Genomic DNA, 21,985 nt, shown 5'->3' on the forward strand with positions numbered 1-21,985 from the left:
GCCTTAACTCAGGAATAGAACCTTAGTGTTGAAGATATGAACGACAACCTTATGGGCATCATTAAATGAATGTGCAATAGAAGTCGCTGGTAACTCCGTTAGACAGGATGCCAGTAAGCTATCGTAGGAGACGAAAGATATCGACCAAGAAACGCCAATGTAAGAAAGCCTCTAACCCTACAACTAGAATAGAAATGGCAGAACTTTCGAAGTTAATCAACAAGCGTAAGACAGCTACCATAAGGAAGTATAATATGGATCGAATTGAACATGCTCTTAGGAACGGAGGAAGCCTAAAAGCAATGAAGAAGAAACGAGGAATAGGCAAGAATCAGATGTATGCATTAAGAGAAAAGGCCGGCAATATCATTACTAATATAGATGAGATCGTTCAAGTGGCTGAGGAGTTCTATAGATATTTATACAGTACCAGTGGCACCCATGACGATAATGGTAGAGAGAATAGTCTGGATGAATTTGAAATCCCACAAGTAACGCCGGAAGAAGTAAAGAAAGCCTTGGGAGCTATGCAAAGGGGGAAGGCAGCTGGGGAGGATCAGGTAACAGCAGATTTGTTAAAGGATGGTGGGCAGGTTGTTCTAGCAAAACTGGCCACCCTGTATACGCAATGCCTCATGACTTCGAGCGTACCGGAATCTTGGATGAACGCTAGCATAATCCTAAACCATAAGAAAGGGGACGCCAAAGATATGAAAAATTATACACCGATCAGATTACTGTCCGTTGCCTACAAAGTATTTACTAAGGTAATCGCAAATAGAATCGGGAACACCTTAGACTTCTGTCAACCAAAGGACCAGGCAGGATTCCGTAAAGGCTACTCAACAATAGATCATATTCACAGTATAAATCAGGTTATAGAGAAATGTGTGGAATATAACCAACCCTTATATATAGCTTTCATTGATTACGAGAAAGCGTTTGATTCAGTCGAAAACTCAGCAGTCATTGAGGCATTGCGGAGTCAGGGAGTAGACGAGCCGTATGTAAAGATAGTGAAAGATATGTATAGTGGCTTCACAGCAACCGTAGTCCTCTATAAAGAAAGCAACAAAATCCCAATAAAGGACGGCGTCAGGCAGGGAGATAAGATCTCTCCAATGCTATTCACAGCGTCTTTACAGGAGGTATTCAGAGACCTGCAATGGGAAGAATTGGGGATAAAATTTAATGGAGGATACCTTAGTAACTTGCGATTCGCTGATGATATTCCCTTGCTTAGTACCTCAGGGGACCATGCAATGCATGCTCACTGACCTGGAGAGGCAAAGCAGAAGGGTGGGTCTAAAAATTAATCTGCAGAAAACTAAAGTAATGTTTGCCAGTCTCGCAAGAGAACAGCCTTGTACGATAGGTTGCGAGACACTGGAAGTGGTAAGGGAATACATCTACTTAGGACAGGTAGTGACTGCGGAACCGGATCAGGCGACTGAAATAATCAGAAGAACGAGAATGGGCTGAGGTGCGTTCGGGAGGCATTCTCAGATCATGAACAGCACGTTGCCATTATCCTTCAAGAGAAAAGTGTATAACCAGCTGTGTCTTACCAGTACTCACGTACGGGGCAGCAACCTGGAGGCTTACGAAAAGGGTTCTACTTAAATTGAGGACGACGCAATGAGCTATGGAAAGAAGAATGATAGATGTAACGTTAAGGGATCAGAAAAGAGCAGATTGGGTGAGGGAACAAACGCGAGTTAATGACATCTTAGTTGAAATCAAGAAAAAGAAATGGGCACGGACAGGACATGTAATGAGGAGGGAAGATAACCGATGGTCATTAAGGGTTACGGACTGTATTCCAAGGGAAGGGAAGCGTAGCAGGGGGCGGCCGAAAGTTAGGTGGGCGGATGAGATTAAGAAGTTTGGAGGGCCAACATGGCCACAATTAGTACATGACCGGGGTAGTTGGAGAAGTATGGGAGAGGCCTTTGCGCTGCAGTGGGCGTAAGCCGGCTGATGATGATGATGAAGACAGTGCCGATCTCATAACCACTGGCATCGGTACGGATCTCTGTAAGTGCGGGCGAGTCAAAGTGGGCCAAGGCCGGTGGATTGGTGAGAATCGGGATAAGGCGTGAAAATGCGGCAGCCTGACAAGAACCCCACGTAAAAGGCACGTCTTCTGAAGTTCAGTGAGTGGTCGAGCGGTTGCTGCAAAATCTTTCACGAACCGTCACAAATAAGAAGGGAGCCCTACAAAACTCGGGAGGTCTTTGACAGTATGAGGTACAGGAAAAACCGTTACTGCTCAAACCTTCTCCGGGTCGGGTTGTACTCCGGAAGGATCGAAGAGATGGCCTTGCACTGTAATCTATCGGTGCCCGAAGTGAGACTTGGATGAGTTTAATTGGATCTCAGCCTTGAAGAATACGTCAGGGATAGCCGCGACGCTCTCAAGGTGCGTCTCAAATGTAGGAGAATACACAAGGACGTCGTCAAGGTAACAAAGGCAAGTTGACCATTTGAAACGTTGAAGGAGAGAGTCGTTCATCCGTTCAAACGTGGTGGGGGCATTGAATAAACCGAGTAGCATAACCTTGAATTGGTAGAGGCCATCTGGAGTGACGGAAGCGGTCTTGATCTTGCTCATCGACGGAAATCTGCCAATAACGGGATCGAAAGTGGATGGACGAAAAGTAATTGGCAGAGTGAAGACCATCAAGAGCGTCGTCTCGCGGTAAGGGGTAAACGTCCTTTTTTAGTAATTCGGTTTAAGTGGTGCTAATCAACGCAGAAACGCCACGTGCCATCTTTCTTTTTGATGAGCACGAGAGGCGACGACTAAGGACTCGACGAGGGCTCAACAATGCCTCTGGAGAGCATCTTGTTTACTTCCTGCTGAATAACTTGCCGCTCTGTCTTGGACACGCGATAGGGTCGGCGGTGAATGGGAACAGCATCACCAGTGTTTATCCGATGCTTAACAAGGGACGCCTGATTAAGTGGTCGATTGTCAGTGTGAAATATGTCGCGGTGGGAAAGCAAAAGGCGATACAGGGCGGCAGCTTGGTCAGGTGCGAGGTCCGGACTGACCATGGGACATAACGGGCCGTCGAGGTTTCTAGGCATCCTGCGGATAATCAGGTGGATCTGGAGACGCGTCGGCTGCAAAAGCAGTGACGGGGTCGTCTGTCACTGCCTGGAGCGTGGCGACTGCTATGCCTTCAGGTAACACTTGCTTTGTCAAGCCAAAATTGATAACGGGAAAAACATCCGATTAGCGGCAAGGGTCACGGCGGAGTGTGGCACTGAGATGTCGCGCGCCAGGAGGACATCACGAATAGGTGCAACGACATAGTCGCCATCAGGCACGGTTGCCGTTGAGGCCAATTCGACGAAGGTAAGGGCTTTTGGAGGTAAGCGAACAAACGCTGTAGTGCAGAGGGTGTTCGGGGCGAACGTCTGAAAGAAGAGGAAGCTCGAGGCACAGCGTGCCATGGAACAGTCGATGAGGGCAGAATGCGTCGTCACAAAGTCGAGCCGGATGATTAGGTCATGAGTGCAACTGGTCAGCACGGTGAACAGGACTGGAGCTTGGCGGCTAGTAATTTCTATGCGAGCAGTGCACATACCCCTGACGGAATAGTAGCGCCATTGGCGACGCGTACGGCTCGAGTGATGACAGGCGTAAGAACTTTTTGGAGGCGACGACATAACGCTCATTATTGATACTTGGGCCCCAGTATCAATGCCGTCAACGGAACCCTATCTATGTCTACTTCAATAAGGTTCGTGTTGGTGAGGAGCGTCAACGGAGGATTTGCACAGGATGAGCGTGATGCAGCACTACCTCCAAGAGCTGCAGGGCGTGGTTTTGCGTCCCTTGGTTTGGCGAGGAAAAGTGGCGAGGCTGCGGTGACGGGGAGCGACGCTGTTGAGGCGATGGCGATCGGACGGAGGAGTGGCTGTCAGGGGCATCAGAAGTAGGGTAGAGACGGCGAAGTGAATAACAGCGAGCGTCGGCCTATGCGCGAGGAGCAGGGAATGAGCTACAGTTCGGTGGAATCCAGGTGGTGCGGCAGTGGCAGGATACATGACCAACGCCGTGACAGCGGAAGCAGATCGTTTTGTCGTCTGGGGTTCGCCATTCAGTAGGATTGCGCGGTCTGGGAGCGAAATACAGGTCATTACAGGTTGTGGGCATGAGAATGGGTGCCGAATCAGGTCGGGAGACATAGCAGGTGTTAGGGATGCCAAGGTTTCCAATTTCTTGCCGCACAACTGCTTAAAGAACAGAAATAGTGGGAGCCGCTTGGTGAAAGGTACCGTCAGGCGGTCGTGGATGAAGGGGGGTCTGTCTCGCCACTTCAATCTCACGGCGAACGATACGGGTGACGTTCTCTTGAAATGGCCGTGTGGCGGCAAGAGCGGAGCAAGAGGACGTCGCAGGGGTGTTTTGGAGCTGACAAAACTGTGAGAGGATGCGGCGGCTTTTGACTACCTCGAAGCAGCGGCATTCTTTGACGATGGCGTCGACGATAGAAACGTTGTTATAGACGAGCGAACTGAAGGCGTCGTCCGCGATGCCTTTTAGGATGTGACCCACCTTGTCAACCTCGGTAAAACTTTCAGCAAAGCGCGAGCACTTCCTGTATGTAGGAGACACGCGCTTCGGTCAATGACTGAACACGGGTGGCAAGCTCTTTTCGCGAAGCCAGATGGCGACCTGACGGGTTGCCAAATAGGTCGCGAAGCAGCTCTTTGAACATGTTCCAGCTGGAGAGCTCGATTTCATGGGTACGAAACCAGACACGTGGTGTCCCGTCCAGATAAAAGATTACATTGGCAAGCATGATGGTAGGGTGCCAGTGGTGGCTTTGGCTAGCACGATCATACATGCTGAGGCAGTCGTCGACGTCAACGTCATCTTGGGCGGCGAATGTCCCAGGATCACGGAGACTAGGAACCGTAACGTACGTTGTGGTTAGCGCCGCAGGTGTAGGTGGCGACGGGGTGGTTCCATCGGAAACCATGGCTGAGAAGACGACGGTCTGGCCTCTTCGGAGCGCCGTTGCGAGGACGGGGAACGTACCACATCCACCACAAGGTTACGCGAAGGACGAGTCAGTAAGACGAGCAACTATTTACGGTTATATTTACAACAGTGGTTGCAGCGCTGACCGGTTAGGTTTACAGCGCGAGCGCGATTCGTTCTTCTTCGTCTCTTCTCAAGTGATGGCGCCCACGCGCCTCGTTCAAACAAGGAAATACCACACGCCTGTAGCAATATGACAACCACTGCTTTCCGGCTGCCGGATGCCTTACCGCTTTTTCACGCAAAGAAAAAGGGAAAAGGGATGAGGGGCATTTAAAGTGATGCCGAACTCATGATTGTACACCTAATATCAAACAGCGGTTCTACTCAAATTGAGGACGACGGAACGAGCTATGGAAAGAAGAATGATGGGTGTAACGTTAAAGGATAAGAGCAGATTGAGTGAGGGAATAAACGCGAGTTAATGACATCTTGGTTGAAATCAAGGAAGAGAAATGGGCATCGGCAGGACATGTAATGAGGAGGGAAGATAACCGATGGTCATTAAGGGTTACGGACTGTATTCCAAGGGAAGGGAAGCGTAGCAGGGGGCGGCAGAAAGTTAGGTGGGAGGATGAGATTAGGAAGTTTGCAGGGATAACATGGCCACAATTAGTACATGACCGGGGTAGTTGGAGAAGTATGGGAGAGGCCTTTGCCCTGCTGTGGGCGTAACTAGGATGATGATGATGATGATGATGATGATGATGATGATGATCAAACAGCCGCTTAGTGTAACGCGGTTCGTGGCGCTCACGCAAATACACATTTGTTTCTTTTTCCGCAATCTAGTAGGCACTGCGAGTAGTCTTTTTTTTGAAAATCCATGAGCTTCATACGTTACGCACAGTTCAAGCTGCAGCGTACCTAAACCTGTGCTACTAGGTGAACGCGCGCTGCTTAATGCGGTTTGATTTCTTGTCCCATGGTAGTTTTTACGCATGGTATGTAGACGACGTATATACATCTGCACTTTGTACAAATTGGTGTAGTTGGAGGCTCTGGGCGAGATATCTACTACCGTACGAGGCCTGCCAATTGAGGTGTACGTGGACGGCGGAGTGCGCGATGCTGCAGACGTCGCCAAGGCACTGGCACTGGGCGCCAAGGCCGCTTTCATCGGGCGTCCCGTCGTTCGGGCACTCGCGCAAAAGGTGAGAGGAAACGAACCCTCCATACGTTCGTTGAAAGTATCATCCGTACAGGACCGTGCCCTATGACGTCAAAGGACTACCTTTATTATTAAACGACCTCAGGCTAGAGGCACGCATTGTACACAAGCTTTATGTTTGGGCCAGCCAGGTGACCGAATTGTGGCTATTGTAGGAGCAAGTCAAACGGGCGACCTCTCGTTATACAGCATAACTGCGTTGGTGAGCAGAAACTACAATGGTATTGTTGAGGAGCCAGTCATACGGAAACATACGTAGTGCTGAAGCCTGGAATCCGTAACCGCGCTATCTTTTCAAGGTAGATGAGAAGATTCCATTGGGAGAGAGAGGGGGATAAATAGAATTATTGCGGTGATAACTGGAATAGTTCTAATTGTTACTGAAGTATTACTAACCAGGAAAAGAAACATGGTTATCTTTAAGAAATAATAGCCCGCGTTCTCAGTGCTCGGCCTTGCTCAGTTTTTCAATAGCAGTAGTCCACAAAAAGGCGATCGCAAAAACAAAACGACAACTGAGTTTTCTTGAAGCTTGTGACTTGGATGGGCCCTTGCGCGTGGGACCACGCGCTTTATATGTGCGCAACTAGTTTCTTAGGAAATGAAGGGGTCATTTAGTAAGTAAACAAAGGACATGTCACCCAAGCGAAAACAAAACAAAAAAAAGTCATAGGGACAACGAACGTACCGGAAAGTTCCCATTATATCTATACTGCATGAAACAATGTACAAGCACATGCACGCCGCGGCTGTAATCCACAGAAGCAGCGTTCACCTCTCCTTCGTCGTGTGCGCTAAGATGGTGCGTAGGCCACTCCACGACGAATTTAGGCTTTAAAAAAAGCTCATAAATGCACATTGTATATATGCATATGTTCCTCTCATCATCAACAACCCATTTATGTCCTTTCTTGCTTTCTTGTCACCGCCTATAATATATAGCAAGCTTGGCCAACCAGTCTAATTCGGGCCGACCTCTCTCCCTTTCTGATAATCACAGTTTTTTTTTGCAATGTCTCTCCCCCCGTTGTTTTATTACTTCAGCATCATATTCTTAATGAATGAAATTTTTGTCGATCTTTAGCTGCCTATCAGCTCCATAACAAAGAGCAAGTTCGGAGGCAAAAGAGTAGCCAATTATTTGCGGCTTATGCGTGTCTTTAATGCCCCATAGGGAGAAGATGGTGTGGCCACCTTGTTAGAGAACTTCAGGAAGGACTTGGATCGAATTCTCGCTCTTTTGGGTAAGCCTATATTTCAAACGAAATTCTTTGATGTGATCCTGACTGCATGTTAATGCAGTCATCCAATATCGAGAGAGAACGCCGCAGTTTAGCCAGACACCTTCGGTATCGCAATAAGTATACAAAGAAGCCATAACATTGCAGGAGAAGCCAGTGATATTAAAGAGAGCTTTTCTTTCAAACAACAAAAAGATGTGCCTGTTGATTTGAGAAACTGTCTAGAGTTTCACAAGAGCTCCTCTCAATGACGCAGAAGAATGAGCAAAAGCCTAAAATCCTTGCGACGTTGTATATGGCTCCCTTATAAGTTTAAAAGAAAATGCATGCTTATTAAGCATTGCATACAAGTGCAAAGGTACATGAGTTGTTGGGAATTCTCACTTGTGTAAATTGCTGCGAGAAAGTACGTGAAAATTTTAATCTTCACAACGATAGGCAGTCTGACAGCGAAAGACGCAGTAAAGATATATTATATTTGGATATGAGATTATGAGTCTGTAACATGAACAATTGTAGCGGCGCAAATCGATTATGAAAATTTTTTGACAAATTGCTACCAGAAAAATCGTGCACATAGAAAGACTGAAGCAGTCAATGTTTTCTGAAAGGTTTGGCTATCTAGACTCGTTTGGGATTCCGCATGGTGCTACTAGGTGGCGTAATATGCAAGGGGAGGGCGACGAAGTGTGCGTGTGACGGGATGTGCTTGGCCAAAATAAGTTATTTCAAATGATGGCCTTGGTGATATTGTCAGTGGCTTTTCAACACGAGCTGTTCCGTCTTTTGACTTCCTGAACACCTGGTTAATTTTCCCTTATCTCTCTAGAGTTAGCTGTTAAACTTTGACCAGAGATTTACCAGACGCAGAAGAATGCGTCTTTTGCTGAACGTCCGTATCATTCTACGGACAGTGCTGTTTAAGAAAAGAAAATGTCCCGAAGAGAGTAAAGAAATGCTCGAATCAATTGGAGTTCAGACATTATTTAAATTGCAAACTGACACGGCCGCCTGTAAGAGCAAGTTTTTTTTACAATGGGACACGCATTGATTGTCTAATCGCTCGCTAACCAGAGTTGGTCGATAAGGTTTTCATTTATTGCGTTAGAGCCTTCATGTTCAGGAATGTTCTGCACGGAACACTAGAGAAAATATTTACACCTTACGTCAATTGGAATACGATTTTTAGCTTTAGAATGAAAGCACTTATTGTATGGCATAATTTTTCTCCTTAGTTTTTTCATTCAGAGGTAAGTCATATTGCAATCTCAAGCTGGTTTCGACGTATGAAGTCCGCGTTTCCTTTATATAATGCATGCGTAAATTGCACAAAGTGTTTGAACTGCTGGGCTATGGCGATGAAATATATTAACATGAGTGGATTTAAAGTGCGCTACAGGCTTTGGCTCTCCCTCCCAAGTACTCCCAAGTACTACCAAGTACGTGTTATAGTTTGTTAACGAAGCTTCCCCTCAAGTCTAAATATTGTAAGGCAGTTTGTCGTGTGCGTATCATGGCCACGCATGCTTATATCGCCTTTCCGTTTCTCTACCACGGTTGCGCTTTAAAACCACGGCGCTGCAAGTTTGCTTCAGAGACCTTCCTTTCCTTCCCTCTTCTCCGCCCTTAAACTGGCTCTCTTAACTACTACACGCACAGACAAAGCAACAGCGCGCGCTTTAGATCCTATAGATGAGATGAATATTTACAATTATTATTAGGGTTATAATTATATTCGAGTGCTGATTGCCGTGTTATAGTTTGTTAACGAAGCTTCCCCTCAAGTCTAAATATTGTAAGGCAGTTTGTCGTGTGCGTATCATGGACACGCATGCTTATATCGCCTTCCGTTTTCCTACCACGGTTGCGCTTTAAAACCACGGCGCTGCAATATTGCTTTCCTCTCCTTCCTTCTTCTCCGCCCTTAAACAGGCTCTCTTAACTACTACACGCACAGACAAAGCAACAGCGCGCGCATGCGATCCCATAGATGAGATGAATACATATATATAGAAAAGTATCAGTCATAGCTCTCGTAGTATAGCCTTCTGAGCCGTTTCCTTTTTTTTCCTTTTCTTTTTTTTTCTTTGAAATAAGTCCTATTAGGGTTATTATAATTACACGAAGGTATTTCGCCCTCGCCAGCAGCAGTACTTGAGATAGCTATTCCGGCGGCTAGCTTCCCACGCTATGCCTGCCGCCCTCGCACCTGTTTAAGCTTTTTCCTAGACGCTAGAGCTATACAATGTCCGCGCAACCTTGAGCGATCGGAAAGCGCGTTTTCCATTCTTGGCCGGCGGAGAGGGGAGACTTCGTTCCGGCCGCGAAGCTCTCTACATCTCAGTAAGGTGCCTGGTGGTGGTCTCGTGCTGACGATGCCCTCTCGGTGAGCGCATATTTCCCCCCTCATCTTTTAAGAGATTCAATACATACAAGCATTTGTCTCGCAAACCAGATTTATTTCAAGGGAATTTTCCACGTCTCAATAATTTCTCTCGTCGTATACGAGTGCTGATTCCCGTGTTATAGTTTGTTAACGAAGCTTCCCCTCAAGTCTAAATATTTTAAGGCAGTTTTCTTAGTCTCTAAAGCCGCTCGAGTTCACGCTGCTCCTCTGGCGGCCATTTTTCCAAGAAATTGTGCCTTCCAACCAAAAACCAAAAATGCCTTCCAACCAAAAATCGACTGCCGCGGACAACATCAGTCCCTTTCCACATAAGTATGAGGCTCGGAGCAGGAGCTATGGCGCTTGAAAGTAACCGTTGGCTTGACGAACCAACCAACTGAGCTACCTTTCCGGGCAACATTGAAGGATCACGAGTTCAAATCACATGTTATGTTACTTCCCCCCCTTTTTTTTCTTTTAATGTATTTTCATTCATTTTATCGCTGTACGGAAACCCTCCTAAAAAAATTATATATCCTCAATTATGTGTGGCCACACATAATCTCACATGTGCAGGTCATAAATACCAGGTTCTCTAGCCGAGTGCCATCCATGCGGTATAACCGAGCTTAGATTGGTCCACCTTGACTGATCAAATAGGGCACCACTGTAGGTTAAATGAGGCGTACAACTCCTGCGGGACCCGCCGTGGTTGCTCAGTGGTTATGGTGCTAGACTGCTCAGCACGAGGTCGCGGGATCGGACCCCGGCCACGGCGGCCGCATTTCGATGGAGGCGAAATGCGAAAACACCCGTGTACTTAGAATTAGGTGCACGTTAAAGAGCCCCAGGTGGTCGAAATTTTCGGAGTCCTCCACTACGGCGTGCATAATCAGAAAGTGGTTTTGTCACGCAAAACACCATAATTCAATTTTTAATTTAACTCCTGCGGGGACGGTAGAGTATCCGTCTCCAGTGCAAGAGGACCGTGATTCAAATCCCGGTGCCGCGCAATTGTCCACCGGAAAATACAAAAAAAAACCGTGCGTTGAGAAAATTCCATAAACAGGCCTGGAGTGCGGCCTGATCCCGGTGACCAGAACCGGTAACGCACTCTCTCACCAGAGCAGGATTGGCCACCCTGGTGCAGTACTTGGCCACAACCTCCTATATGAATACAACAATCAAACCCCGGCCCTCAGTCCCCAGCAGCCGCGAAGCAACTGACCAAGGCGGCGGTCAGATCTGTGACGCTGTAGATGGTGCTAAGAATACCTGGCTCCGGACAGGCCGCCATTGGAATCTGAACCTGGCAACGTTTAACGTTAGAACGCTATCTAGTGAGGAGAGTCTAGGAGTGTTATTGGAGGAATTAGAGGGTAGGAAATGGGATATAATAGGGCTCAGTGAGGTTAGGAGGACAAAAGAAGCATATACAGTGCTAAAAAGCGGGCATGTACTGTGTTACCGGGGCTTAGCGGAGAGACGAGAACTAGGAGTCGGATTCCTGATTAATAAGGAAATAGCTGGTAACATACAGGAATTCTATAGCATTAACGAGAGGGTGGCAGGTCTTGTTGTGAAACTTAATAAGAGGTACAAATTGAAGGTGGTACAAGTCTATGCCCCTACATGCAGTCATGATGACCAGGAAGTCGAAAGCTTTTATGAAGACGTGGAATCGGCGATGGGTAAAGTCAAAACAAAATACACTATACTGATGGGCGACTTCAATGCCAGGGTAGGCAAGAAGCAGGCTGGAGACAAGTCAGTGGGGGCATATGGCATAGACTCTAGGAATAGCAGAGGAGAATTATTAGTAGAGTTTGCAGAACAGAATAATGTGCGGATAATGAACACCTTTTTCCGCAAGCGGGTTAGTAAAGTGGACGTGGAGGAGCCCGAATGGTGAGACTAGAAATGAAATCAACTTCATACTCTGCGCGAACCCTGGCATCATACAAGATGTAGACGTGCTCGGCAAGGTACGCTGCAGTGACCATAGGATGGTAAGAACTCGAATTAGCCTAGACTTGAGGAGGGAACGGAAGAAACTGGTACACAAGAAGCCAATCAATGATTTAGCGGTAAGAGGGAAACTAGAGGAATTCCGGATCAAGCTACAGAACAGGTATTCGGCTTTAACTCAGGGAGAGGACCTTAGTGTTGAAGCAATGAACGACTATCTCATGGGCATCATTAAGGAGTGCGCAATAGAAGGCGGTGGTAACGCCGTTAGACAGGAAACCAGTAAGCTATCGCAGGAGACGAAAGATCTGATCAAGAAACGCCAATGTATGAAAGCCTCTAACCCTACAGCTAGAATAGAACTGGCAGAACTTTCTAAGTTAATCAACAAGCGTAAGACAGCGGACATCAGGAACTATAATATGGATAGAATTGAACAGGCTCTCAGGAACGGAGGAAGCCTAAAAACAGTGAAGAAGAAACTAGGAATAGGCAAGAATCAGATGTGTGCGTTAAGAGACAAAGCCGGCAATATCGTTACTAATATGGATGAGATAGTTCAAGTGGCTGAGGAGTTTTATAGAGATTTATGCAGTACCAGTGGCACCCACGACGATAGTGGAAGAGAGAATAGCCTAGAGGAATTCGAAATCCCACAGGTAACGCCAGAAGAAGTAAAGAAAGCCTTAGGAGCTATGAAAAGGGGGAAGGCAGCTGGGGAGGATCAGGTAACAGCAGATTTGTTGAAGGATGGTGGTCAGATTGTTCTAGAGAAACTGGCCACCCTGTATACGCAATGCCTCATAACCTCGAGCGTACCGGAATCTTGGAAGAACGCTAACATAATCCTAATCCATAAAAAAGGGGACGCCAAAGACTTGAAAAATTATAGACCGATCAGCTTACTGTCCGTTACCTACAAAGTATTTACTAAGGTAATCGCAAATAGAATCAGGAACACCTTAGACTTCTGTCAACCAAAGGACCATGCAGGATTCCGCAAAGGCTACTCAACAATAGACCATATTCACACTATCAATCAAGTGATAGAGAAATGTGCAGAATATAACCAACCCTTATATATAGCTTTCATTGATTACGAGGAAGTGTTTGATTCGGTCGAAACCTCAGCAGTCATGGAGGCATTACGGAATCAGGGTGTAGATGAGCCATATGTGAAGATACTGGAAGATATCTATAGCGGCTCCACAGCCACCGTAGTCCTCCACAAAGAAAGCAACAAAATACCTATAAAGAAAGGCGTCAGACAGGGAGATACGATATCTCCAATGCTATTCACAGCATGTTTACAGGAGGTATTCAGAGGCCTCGAGTGGGAAAAATTGGGGATAAAAGTTGATGGAGAATACCTTAGCAACTTGCGATTCGCTGATGATATTGCCTTGCTTAGTTACTCAGGAGACCAATTGCAATGCATGCTCACTGACCTGGAGAGGCACAGGAGAAGGGTGGGTCTGAAAATTAATCTGCAGAAAACTAAAATATTGTTTAACAGTCTCGGAAGAGAACAGCAGTTTACGATAGGTAGCGAAGCAGTGGAAGTGGTAAGGGAATACATCTACTTAGGGCAGGTAGTGACCACGGATCCGGAAAAGGAAAGCGTATAACAGCTGTGTGTTACCAGTACTCACATATGGGGCAGAAACCTGGAGGCTTACGAAAAGGGTTCTGCTGAAATTGAGGACGACGCAACGAGCTATGGAAAGAAGAATGATGGGTGTGACGTTAAGGGATAAGAAAAGAGCAGATTGGGTGAGGCAACAAACGCGGGTAAACGACATCTTAGTTGGAATCAAGAAAAAGAAATGGGCATGGGCCGGACATGTAATGAGGAGGGAAGATAACCGATGGTCACTAAGGGTTACGGACTGGATTCCAAGGGAAGGGATGCGTAGCAGGGGGCGGCAGAAAGTTAGGTGGGCGGATGACATGAAGACGTTTGCAGGGACAACATGGCCACAATTAGTACATGACCGGGGTAGTTGGAGAAGTATGGGAGAGGCCTTTGCCCTGCAGTGGGCGTAACTAGGCTGATAATGAATGATGATGAAATGACAGGCTTCGAGCTTTCTTTTGGCAGTGTCTACGCTAAGCTTGAAGCTTAGTGTGGCATGTTGTTAACGATGTTATCTTAAATGCTGCGACAAAGAATACATGCCAGTGGCCTAATTGGCAAAGCACCGGGCTCTTGCGCCAGGCGAACCTTGCTCAATTTTATCTGATACACATGATAATTTTTATTGTTATTATCATTCTTAGTATACCTCGTCTACTTTCTTTTGTCTATGTGTGTTTGTTTTTGTTTTCTAACTGTACTTCCGCAAGCTTGCGTCTCTGGGTCATCAAGGTTTAATCGGTAGGTCATCGGGCTGCTGTGCTGACGTAACAGCGTTCGAAACGAATGATTGTACGAAATTGAGTATCCGGGAGGCTTACTTACAATTGCTAGTAGGTACAGCGGGGCGTGGCACTTGCGGAGACGCCGGTCCTTTGCGTGCATCGAGTAAGAGCGGGTACGAGAGGGGAAATGTGGTGTCTTTTCCTCCTTGAATATATGACTCCACCTAGGCACTACGGAGGAGTTGCTTCCTAGCGCGTATTGTATACATTTGTCCCTAAGCGTGCCGGCAGCAGACGCGGGGCGCGCTGGTGCTGAACTGAGCGTCGCAAGCTGCCGGGTGCACGTAACTATACTCATTCATTTGCGTTCTTAACTAATCGAAACGTGTCATGATTTCGCATTGTTGGCGGCGCCTCCAGGACACCAGAGCGGCAATGGAGACACCAAAGCTAGAACCCGAACTGGTCCACGGGTTGGGGATAGCCGAGGCTTGCGCGTGCCAGGGGTGTATAAGATCGGGCGTTCGCTATCGCGGACAGCCAATATTTTATAGAAACACCACTTGGCACGCTTCGACCTCCGCGGTCTCAACCCACGGGGCGCACTGCTTCCAGCTTTGATCCACCCGCTACCCCTTAGGTGCCCTGGAGATTCTGCGTCGCCTGCTTTATTATAACCTCAGGTGCTCTCCTGAGGCCTCAGTTTGCCGGTTACACGTGCCCTCCTGGAGCAGCGCTTGCAAAAAGTGCAATCTATCGTCGCGGCGAGAAAAGCGATCCGCGACTTGTACAACGCCAGTCAAAACCTTTCCCCGTTAGACAGAGTGATCACCGAATGGGGCGTCCATGCCCACTGCCTTACCGCGCGGGCAGCCAGCGGCGGAGCGTAAACAAACTCGACCACACTTTGCGATGCCGGCATTTCAAGGGGACAAACGCATACAACACGCGCAAGGAAACCTCCTCATAGAATAAAGAACCAACTTTAGAGACGGGAAACTGTACCTTCCGCATAGGTACGAAAATAAGCAGTGGCAGCGCTTGGAACTTAGCAGGGCGGATGCCAGATGGCGTTGCTCTACCAGGAAGCGGAGTTCGCAATAGCAGAGTTCGCAATAGGGGATGAGAAAATTTGGTTGTGGGAGTTCATCGCGTTTTTTATTGTTTAACGTAGGTAGGACATCAGGCACTATAATAGCAATAGCTTGGTGGCACAACCCACCACCCCGTTCCAAAGGGGACGCTGTTGCATCCGGAAGTGCAGTTTTTTTTAAAGAGCAAAATCCAATATGGCGGCTTTCCGCCGGTGGTGTGCGCTAGTATGCGCCATGCTCGCCCTGCTACCTTTGCGGTATGCCTCATTGCCTAGGCTTCCGAGTAGCTGGTGTGTTCTGAATGCCAGGCGACCAAGGTACCTCTACTGACACCCATACAAACAACTCACAAGTGAGTGAACAGGACGTGCGACTTTATTGGCAGAACAAAAGACGTGCACCTTCTCGTACAAGAGCAGAAATAAAATTTGCATTTCGAGATGCGCTGGGAAGCTGAATTACGTCATCGCGCATGGCGGTCTGGCTACGAGCGAGAATCAGCAGCACAAGCAAATTGGACAGTGCCCCACCTGTTCGCATCGACAGTCGCCGTAACTTGCATTGCGAAACAATCTGGTGCCGCAGGCATCTGCTGCAGCAGCCAACAGAGCGACATGGACTACCCGGCATTTTAGCTTACCTCCTTTCCAATCTACACGTTTCTTTTTGTTCTTTCGCGTACCGCTAATGTGTAACTAACACTTGCTGCCCCCCATTCTCTAAATATAGGCGTGGTCGGTTTTGTGGACATCACCATTTTGCAGCCGCCTTTGCAGGCCTTTCCACCCATGTGGAATATCAACTTGAAACACTTCGGACCACGTAATCACGTATGATAGTCTCTGTTGGCGCTAAATCATCGTCGAGGAAGGCCACAAGCGAAATTTGCACACGGCAGCAGCAGGAAAAGAAGGAAAGGGGAGCACCAATCATGGTGCGTGTAAATTCAGACGCTTATGTCGCTGTGTAGACTGCAGGAGCAGGTGCTCGCCTCGAGAGACTGTTTCCCAATAGAAGTGACCAGGCTGCCACATGCGAGAAACGTAACACGGTGACGAGTGCCAAGTCGGACAGCAGTGAAACAAGATTCTGCAATTAATCACTTCAATGTAGCTTGCGCTAAAACACAGGCTGTCGAGCAAGAATAGCAATCCTGAACGAGACTAGGAAATAAATATGGGAATGAGAAAGCTTGCTTTCAAGAAAGAAGCCACTCTATCTTGCAAGCACTGAAAGCCAAAAATAAGAAAAGTATAATGCTACATAGCACACGGTGCAAAGGTTAATGCAAGACACACGCCAATGCCGCATCAGCTATTTCAGGAGAGGAATTGCACATAGCAAGGTGCACTAGAAAATACAGCTACAGATATATTATGCTACTAGACTGTGACTGATATTAAGTAGGAACAAAGAATCGGTTGACCTTTAATGTTTGGATGAGGAAGAGGAATGATCTCTAAGAATGTGGAATGAAAAAGCTTGCATTCATTGAAAAAAAAATTATGCTTGGCACAAATGGTATTTTACAAGGCCGGGAAGATCATTAAGGAAGGGCAAGCTGACAGAACTCCTTTGGCCAGCGTCGTCTGTGCTTGTTCAGAGGTTGTAGGTACATCTGAAGACAGAACTGTTGTTGTTGACGTAAAGGGATGACAGGGCCAACTTCCGTGCTGATGGAATGACGGCAGAGGCTTTTTTCACTCTTGACACAGTCGTCCGTAGACTTGATATCTAAGCCAAATACTTCTCGAACGACTTCTTTGCTTGTGGTGTAAAGCCTTGCGAATGGGCTGCAGCCCCTACCTGTTGGTGTAAATGGGGGCGCCTGTGTTGGCCAAGATGTGCTTGGCACAGACTCTATTGGGGCAGAACAGCGACACATGAGATACAGCAGATATTATCCAAACTCATGTAGTGTTTTCCTTTATTTTCGAACCAATTATGCTGAACTGTAAACATGAACAAACGTTCATATCATCTGCTGCAAACAAATAACATGTATCTCAAGACTAGCAAACCAATGCAGCATATATCAAGTATATTTATTTCTAAACCAGGTGTTGTTTACCTTGTAGTAGCAGCCAAAGTCCACCGGTGACCTTGTTGTAGCAGGCAGCAGCTTCTATTTGGTGAGTGGAGTGTGTAGCTTTATACTGGTGGCGTTCTCATTACTGCATGTCTGGAACAGAAATTTTGGCTGCATCAGAAATTAACTAAGCACAATTTTGCAATATGAAATGCGAACAGGTGTGACATATACATGTTAATGGTTTGTGACTACAGAAAACATGCAAATGTACACTGTTTATTCTAGGGTGCTAGGCAGCATTGTAAATAAGTATTGCTAATCTCCATAAAATTTGTGTCTGCCTAACTACAATGCAGGTCAATAGCTTAAGTATTATTAAGATTACAAATGAGAACACATGCGCGCTCATTTATACACTAGAAGAGATCACATTGCTGGTTTCACAAGCAAATGCATGAAAGACATGAAGCTATTAGAAATGATGCATTCTTTTTCTGCACGAACGTCATGTACCGCTTCCCTACTACAAAAATAAATGTCCTCAGGTAAACCAAACTGAACAACAAGAACATTTGCAACTAACAGGTACAAAATATGGGCGAATTATCATGCGTGAAACTGTTTAATACATTAAAGTCAGTAGTTTAGCTTCAGTTTATCAAAGAGGGTTATTCGGTTCTGTGGACGGAAGAACTAGAAGGCGGTCTCGAAAAAAAGATATGTTGATAAGGCTACTCAGCCACCCATGGGCTACGGCTACAACGAGATAAAAAATGTGACGCGCGTTGCGATATTGCTTTCTCTTTCGTGAATGTGCGTAATGATGGCCTGGCAACTAAAATTTTATTTCGGAAACAGCAACGGAGGTCCTCAGTGCCCACGTGTAATGCAGAATCTAGTTCGTTAACTTCGCTCCGCCTGTAAGATAAAGAGAGAAATATTACATAAGGATTCAGGCAGCGATAATAAACGACTCACCGGTACTGCTGTCCTAAGTCGCAGGTTCCCGTTAGGATGCAGATGCATGGCTCACGACCAAAACGTACCTTTCGGGCTTACATGTCCGCTTGCAAACACGCCACTTCGCCCCAAGTTAAATAACGCGAGACATCGAAGTGCAATAAACTAGTTTTAGCAACAACGAAGCAACCAGTGTCAGTGTACGAACGCAAGAATCCACGCCACCGTGCACTCGGAAATACCGGTCCAAAGGGGACGCTCATAACATCCATCCATCCATCCATCCATCCATCCATCCATCCATCCACCCAACGCGCGACAGATGAGCCCACGACTTCATACAGGCCTTTCACATGACACGTTAGGCAGCGACAATCCGGTGTGTCTCTGCATTCCTTCAATGCTAATCATTAGCGTCGGTGTTCCTCGTGAGGCGGGTTCTGCTGAATTTAACTTTATTGAAGAGGGGTTCCGGCTTATCTGTCTCGACTTTTGACTGACAGTGGAGTGCCAGTGAGCACCCCTGAGTTCTGCGCTATAAAACAATGAAGCAAGAATGCATCAATTCTGGTAATAATATTTGGGGGTTTTATGTGCCAAAACCACTTTCTGATTATGAGGCACGCCGTAGTGGAGGACTCCGGAAATTTTGACCACCTGGGGTTCTTTAACGTGCACCTAAATCTAAGCACACGGGTGTTTTCGCATTTCGCCCCCATCGAAATGCGGCCGCCGTGGCCGGGATTCGATCCCGCGACCTCGTGCTCAGCAGCCCAACACCATAGCCACTGAGCAACCACGGCGGGTACATCAATTCTGGTGTTTTACGTATCAAAACCAAGATGTAATTATGAAATATGTCGTAGTGGGCTACTCCAGATATTGACAACCTGAAGATCTTAACGTGCAGTAAGGGCGCGGTACACGGGCGTTATTGCGGTTCGCCACCATGAAAATGCAGCCACCGTGGCCGGCGATTTGATCCCGCGCCCTCGGGCCTTGCAGTGCACTTTCAAAGCCACTGCGCTACCACGGCGGGTAACAGTGAAGCACATATAGTGACACTCGTTGTGTAATAGAGCACGCCACTCAGTCGTTTCTTTGACTGCCATCAATTTCTTATGTTTAGACTTCCTGTTTTTGGCCCATTTACGCAGTGATAGTATAAATAGCCAGTACATAGTGATTGTGACAAAATGGGTATATAGAATTCTTAAATCCATTTGCTTATGTGTCGTACTGCTCTCTGTAAGCGTACACTTCTCATTACTCCTTTTTCCTCGACCAAAATGGAATAGAGAGGTTAAAGATAGAATAAACCTACAGTGGCTTAGACGTGATGATTTAGCTGCTTCCACATAAAAATTCATCGCATTTACTTGCATACCATATAACTAACCTCTTCAGGATACCTTCGCTACACATAGATTCCAATATGTGCGTTGAATGTGCACCAACTGTTTTGGTGTAAGTTACAACGTGACATGCACCAGTTCCGGTTTTCCGCGCGTACGACACGTTAAACATAAAGGTGATTCCTACAATGTCAAAAACTAAGCATTGGCATTTTCGCTTGTCGAAGCCCATAATAAAGTGTCAGGCAAATTTAAGTAGCAACTCAAAGCTCACACCGAGGACTAAACAGCAACCTTTCGAAGTCGAGATGTTCATCAGGTTCATGGAAAATGAACCATTGATCGATGAAAGGACAACGAAGGTGCCGTCGCAGTAAAATACGTAAAGAGAAATGCCAAAGACCTACACTGATGAAGAGAAGCCAAACGAAATGTCGTTCACTAGCGCCCGTCCTCCAGATATGGGCTATGTACCGATGCCACTGCGTTGCCCTTCACTCGAAACTCCTTTCTAATTCCCTAAAATATTAGCAAGCAGCCTTTCCTTTCCTAATAGGTTCATTATCATGGGTTTCAGGTCCACGACCTGAAACCATTCCGCTTCAGCGTATGACATGGTTTGGCGAGTACGCGTGCATTCTTGTTTTCCTTATTTCTTGAGTATTCTCATTCGATTTAACGTTTCTCAGCATTCACGTTTAACCGGATTCTTAAATTGTTGTTTTTTCCAGGCTGCCCTTCAGTGGACGACATTGATTCGTCCTTTTTGAGGCGTCAAGACTTCAGCAGAGAAAGTCTGGAGGAGCAAAGCGTACAAGAGGCGTAGAAAAAAAGATTCTTTGAAGGCCGCAATTGGAGCTTACAATAGTTTCGTTGTGTCAGTGTACACGTGGTACCTCGACACAGTGTATCCAATGCGCTATTGCGTATCATTGGCGCCTAATAATTCATGCAGCATACTGCACACCTCCCATAACATGAGGGGCGGCGCCTGCGCATGTGTCTCGGAGGCTGCAAAGGCCAGTACTGTTGCTGATGACGACTACATTATATGCGGAGCGAAGAAGTTCATCGGGTGACGGAGATGGCTGCGGTTACAACCTGCTGCTGTCGTGGGGAATAAATACAGGATAAGTAGAAAAATTTATGAAGTTTGTCGATTTGCTTTTCTAGAGACAAAACGTTCTCCAGCCTTTGGCGTTGATCGCTGTCGTCTCGTATGTCACGGCCCCAAAGTGTCAGGCCTTTGCTCTTTTCTTTGATCAAGTTCTTGCGAAGTGTGGATGGTTTTTATTTCTTTGCGGACGTCGAACCAGTTCCTTGAATCTGACCGGTTGTCTTGCCTCGATGATGCACCACCTAATATATATATATATATATATATATATATATATATATATATATATATATATATATATATAGGTGTAGCGGTGGCGTAGGCGTAGAACGTCCGCTTACCACGTAAGAGGACCGTGGCTCGAATCCCGGTGTCCCGCAATTTTCCACCGGATTAAAAAAAATAAAACGAAAGAAATCCGCGTGTTGATAAAATTGCATAAACAGGCCTGGAGTGCGGCCTGATCCCGATGACCAGAACCGGTAAGGCACTTCCTCACAAGAGCAGGATTGGTCACCCTGGTGCAGTACTTGGCCACAACCTCCTATATGAATGCAACAATCAAACCCCGGCCCTCAGTCCCCAGCAGCTGTGAAGCAACTGACCACGGCGGTGGTCAGGCGTGCGACGCAGCAGAGGGTGCTAAGAATCCCTGGTTCCGGACAGGCCGCCATTGGAATGTGAACCTCACATTTAACGCTAGAACGTTATCTAGTGAGGCGTGTCTAGCAGTGCTATTGGAGGAATTAGAGGGCAGTAAATGGGATATAATAGGGCTCACTGAAGCTAGAAAGACGAAACAAACATATACAGTGCTAAAAAAAAGCGAACACGTGCTGTGCTACCGGGGCTTAGCGGAGAGACGAGAACTAGGAGTCGGATTCCTGATTAATAAGAATATAGCTGGTAACATACAGAAATTCTATAGCATTAACGAGAGGGTGGCAGGTCTTGTGAAACTTAATAAGAGGTACAAATTGAAGGTCGTACAGGTCTACGCCCCTACATCAAGTCATGATGACCGGGAAGTAGAAAGCTACTATGAAGATGCGGAATCGGCGATGGGTAAAGTCAAAACAAAATACACCATACTGATGGGCGACTTCAATGCCATCGTAGGCAAGAAGCAGGCTGGAGACAAGTCAGTGGGGGATTCTGGCATAGGCACTAGGAATAGCATGGGAGAGTTATTAGTAGACTTTGCAGAACAGAATAATATGCGGACAATGAATACCTTATTA

The 21,985-nt window shown here is 46.6% G+C and overlaps 1 protein-coding gene across 1 annotated transcript in view; it reads left to right on the forward strand.

Moving 5' to 3' along the window:
- LOC142570702 (2-Hydroxyacid oxidase 1-like) overlaps window positions 1–20,760 on the forward strand; it is a 147,675-nt gene extending 126,915 nt beyond the window's left edge. Inside the window, exons 9-11 of the mRNA XM_075679050.1 lie at window positions 6,052–6,213; window positions 7,405–7,474; window positions 20,359–20,760. Coding sequence (XP_075535165.1) covers window positions 6,052–6,213; window positions 7,405–7,474; window positions 20,359–20,453 — 327 coding nt within the window. The 3' untranslated portion in view covers window positions 20,454–20,760. The remainder of the gene's footprint in view (window positions 1–6,051; window positions 6,214–7,404; window positions 7,475–20,358) is intronic.
- The last annotated feature ends 1,225 nt before the right edge of the window (window positions 20,761–21,985 follow it).

This window comes from Dermacentor variabilis, chromosome 2 (genome assembly GCF_050947875.1).
Source record: "Dermacentor variabilis isolate Ectoservices chromosome 2, ASM5094787v1, whole genome shotgun sequence".
NCBI classification, from domain to species: domain Eukaryota; kingdom Metazoa; phylum Arthropoda; class Arachnida; order Ixodida; family Ixodidae; genus Dermacentor; species Dermacentor variabilis.